We start from the raw sequence: 3,521 nt of genomic DNA, 5'->3' as shown, positions 1-3,521 counted from the left end.
TGCACATGCCACATTGTGTATTTGTGTGCTCACGTATCCTTTCCTATTTTCTAGTTTAACACATGGAACAAATAAAAGAGAGGATCCGGTGGTTACCCGGGGAAACAGCCAAGAACCCACAACACATGGCTCAATTCAAATAGCAGCCACCAAATCAAAAAAAGACAGTGCTTAATAATAGATGAGAAATAGGAACAGGAGCGAAATTAAGAGCGCTCCAGAAACTAAAGAGCCCTCAGGGCCACCCTCCCCTCTCGTTGCCCACCTCCCCGGCCTCCGCACGACGGCGACCGACGGCGACGCCTGTCCATGGGCAAACAGGCATGCATGCAAGCACAATAACCTTAGCTAGCTAGGAGCCACGACCATTAATTTGTGGAGATATCATCATCAGCCAGGCGTAAGTAAGGTTGAAGGTGAAGCCCGATCGGCGTCGATCGATGGGGAGGTACGACGGCGGGAAGGAGGCGGCGGACACGCAGCTGGGCTACCCGCTGGTGGCGGTGTGCATCGACAAGGACAAGAACAGCCAGAACGCGCTCAAGTGGGCCATCGACAGCATCGTGGGCAAGGGCCAGACCATCGTCCTCGTCCACGTCAACACCAAGGGCGTCTCCGGCGGCGTGGAGGACGCCGCCGGGTTCAAGCAGCCCACCGACCCGAGCCTCAAGGATCTCTTCCTCCCGTTCCGCTGCTTCTGCACCCGCAAGGACATCCAGTGCAAGGATGTGGTGCTCGACGACCACGACGTCGGCAAGTCCATCATCGAGTTCGCCGCCCACGGCGCCGTCGAGAAGCTCGTCACCGGCGCCTGCACGCGCGGCGGCTTCGTCAGGTTCAAGGCCGACATCCCGACCACCATCTGCAAGGGCGCGCCGGACTTCTGCACCGTCTACGTGATCAACAAGGGCAACAAGGTGTCGGCGCAGCGCAACTCCATCCGCCCGGCGCCGCGCGTGTCCCCGCTCCGGTCGCAGATCGTCAACATGAGCGCCGCGGCGGCCGCCAAGCCGCCCGAGCCGGCCGTGCCGGTGCCTACGAACCAGAAGTGGTCGATGTCGTCCAGGGGCAGCGATAACGGGGAGACACCGAGGGTGGATACCATCATCCGCTCGCCGTTCACGCGCGGGTCCATGGGCCCGACCAGGAAGTCGTACGCCGACCTGAGCCACATGTCCATGCCGGACTCGGCCGACATCTCCTTTGTCAGCAGCGGCGGCCGCCGGTCCACCGCGGATGTGTCGGACATCTCCTTCATCAGCAGCAACGGCGGCCGCCGGAGCATCGACTACTACCAGCAGTCCGCGCCGCGCATGTCCAACGGCTCCTCCCTGGACAGCTACGACCACAGCTTCGAGATGACGCCCAACAAGTGGGGCGGCGACTCCTTCACCGGCGGCGACATGTCCTTCTCGCAGAGCAGCGCCTCCTCCTTCTGCTCTAGCGGCATGGACGACGTGGAGGCCGAGATGAAGCGGCTCCGTCTGGAGCTGAAGCAGACCATGGACATGTACAGCACCGCCTGCAAGGAGGCGCTGAACGCCAAGCAGAAGGCGAACGAGCTGCAGCGGTGGAAGGCGGAGGAGGAGCAGAAGAGGCAGGACCAGCACATCACGGAGGAGTCGGCGCTGCAGATGATCGAGCGCGAGAAGGCCAAGGCCAAGGCGGCCATGGAGGCGGCGGAGGCGTCGCAGAGGATCGCCGAGCTGGAGGTGCAGAAGCGGATCAGCGCGGAGAAGAAGCTGCTCAAGGAAGCCGAGGAGCGCAAGCACCGCGGCGGTGGCGGCGGCGGCGGCGAGCTCCGGTACCGCCGGTACACCATCGAGGAGATCGAGCAGGCCACGTCGCACTTCGACGACGCGCGCAAGGTCGGCGAGGGCGGCTACGGGCCCGTGTACAACGGCTACCTCGACCACACCCAGGTCGCCATCAAGGTGCTCCGGCCGGACGCCGCGCAGGGGAGGTCGCAGTTCCAGCAGGAGGTGGAGGTGCTGAGCTGCATCCGGCACCCCAACATGGTGCTCCTCCTCGGCGCGTGCCCGGAGTACGGCTGCCTGGTGTACGAGTACATGGCGAACGGCAGCCTCGACGACTGCCTCTTCCGGCGCGGCGGCGCCACCGGCGGGCCGGTCATCCCGTGGCAGCACCGGTTCCGCATCTGCGCCGAGATCGCCACGGGGCTCCTCTTCCTGCACCAGAAGAAGCCGGAGCCGCTGGTGCACCGCGACCTCAAGCCCGGCAACATCCTCCTGGACCGCAACTACGTGAGCAAGATCAGCGACGTCGGGCTGGCGCGGCTGGTGCCGCCGACCGTCGCCGACACCGTGACGCAGTACCGGATGACGTCGACGGCGGGGACCTTCTGCTACATCGACCCGGAGTACCAGCAGACCGGGATGCTGGGGGTCAAGTCGGACGTGTACTCGCTGGGCGTGATGCTGCTGCAGATCATCACGGCGAAGCCGCCCATGGGGCTGACGCACCACATCGGGCGCGCGCTGGAGCGCGGCACGCTCGGCGAGCTGCTCGACCCGGCCGTGCCGGACTGGCCGGTGGAGGAGGCGCAGTGCCTGGCGGAGATGGCGCTCCGCTGCTGCGAGCTGCGGCGGAAGGACCGGCCGGACCTCGGCAACGTGGTGCTCCCGGAGCTCAACCGCCTGCGCGCGCTCGGCGAGGACAACATGCAGTTCTGCGGCGGCGCCATCCGGGGCGGCCACGCCGGGGGCATGCACAGTTCGGCGTACCAGAGCAACGTCACAGCGTCACGCGCCGCCGTAAGCTTTTCGTGCAATCACTCCCGACTCCCGCCATGGCTGCGACCTCCACGAATCTCGCAAGCACGCCGGCTAATCTAATCTGGATGTGAAAATTTGCAGGAAGCGAACAACGATCCTTACCCGATGAAGTCGGTGTTCAGCAGAGCGAGCGAAGCGGCCATGCCTCCGAGAAGAACCAACGTCTGACGCGTCGTCCATGGGCTGGCCATGCATGCCGTGGACGTCTTGGTGCTTGCGGGCGCAGGGCCGGGGAAGGGAACATCGAACATGCAGCAAGATGGCACTTGAAATTGTGTTTGATCGTGAGTTTAATGGTATAATCGTAGCTGCCTAGCATGAGGGTTGGGGGAGCTGGAGCTGTTTTCTTGTTTACAGTGATTAGACCAAGATTTGTGCAAAATCTCCTTGTACAAGCTGTCGCTAATACAGAACAATGTGGCTCTGCCATTGCCGTGTACCAGACGTGGCTGTAATTTGTGACTCTCTGCAGCTTTTTTGGAGGGCAGTGGGAAAGGATCAGTAATAGTGGGCCGTGCTACGCGTCGGTCGGCTGATCTTTTGCAAAAGGAAAATGTTTGGGCGCGGTGCATCGGCCAAACTTTTGGCCGGCTCGCTCCTCACGCTGGCCCAACGCGCAATACGCAGTGATCCTCGCGCATCCCGCCTCCATCCCCTACCTCCAACCCTCACGCGCGCATCCCCTCCCCCTCTCCGGGCTGCGACGGAGGCCACCACGAGCTCCAT

The 3,521-nt window shown here is 63.2% G+C and overlaps 1 protein-coding gene across 1 annotated transcript; it reads left to right on the top strand.

The window, feature by feature from the left end:
- Positions 1–220: 220 nt before the first annotated feature.
- Positions 221–3,234, top strand: LOC125524057 (U-box domain-containing protein 52-like). The gene is made up of 2 exons (XM_048689133.2): positions 221–2,774; positions 2,877–3,234. The coding sequence occupies exons 1-2, from the start codon at positions 441–443 to the stop codon at positions 2,961–2,963; spliced, it is 2,421 nt and encodes an 806-aa protein (XP_048545090.1). The 5' UTR covers positions 221–440; the 3' UTR covers positions 2,964–3,234.
- The last annotated feature ends 287 nt before the right edge of the window (positions 3,235–3,521 follow it).

This window comes from Triticum urartu, chromosome 7A, assembly GCF_056163025.1.
Source record: "Triticum urartu cultivar PI428250 chromosome 7A, HENAU_Tu73, whole genome shotgun sequence".
NCBI classification, from domain to species: domain Eukaryota; kingdom Viridiplantae; phylum Streptophyta; class Magnoliopsida; order Poales; family Poaceae; genus Triticum; species Triticum urartu.
Note: the sequence above shows the minus strand (reverse complement) of the source record. Positions and strands in the feature narration are given on the sequence as shown.

Bases quoted from the DNA above. Each gene is read 5' to 3' on its own strand.
- LOC125524057 (XM_048689133.2), top strand. From the start codon at position 441: ATGGGGAGGTACGACGGCGGGAAGGAGGCGGCGGACACGCAGCTGGGC. The intron at 2,775-2,876 runs GTAAGCTTTTCG...GAAAATTTGCAG, and splicing joins TCACAGCGTCACGCGCCGCC to GAAGCGAACAACGATCCTTA.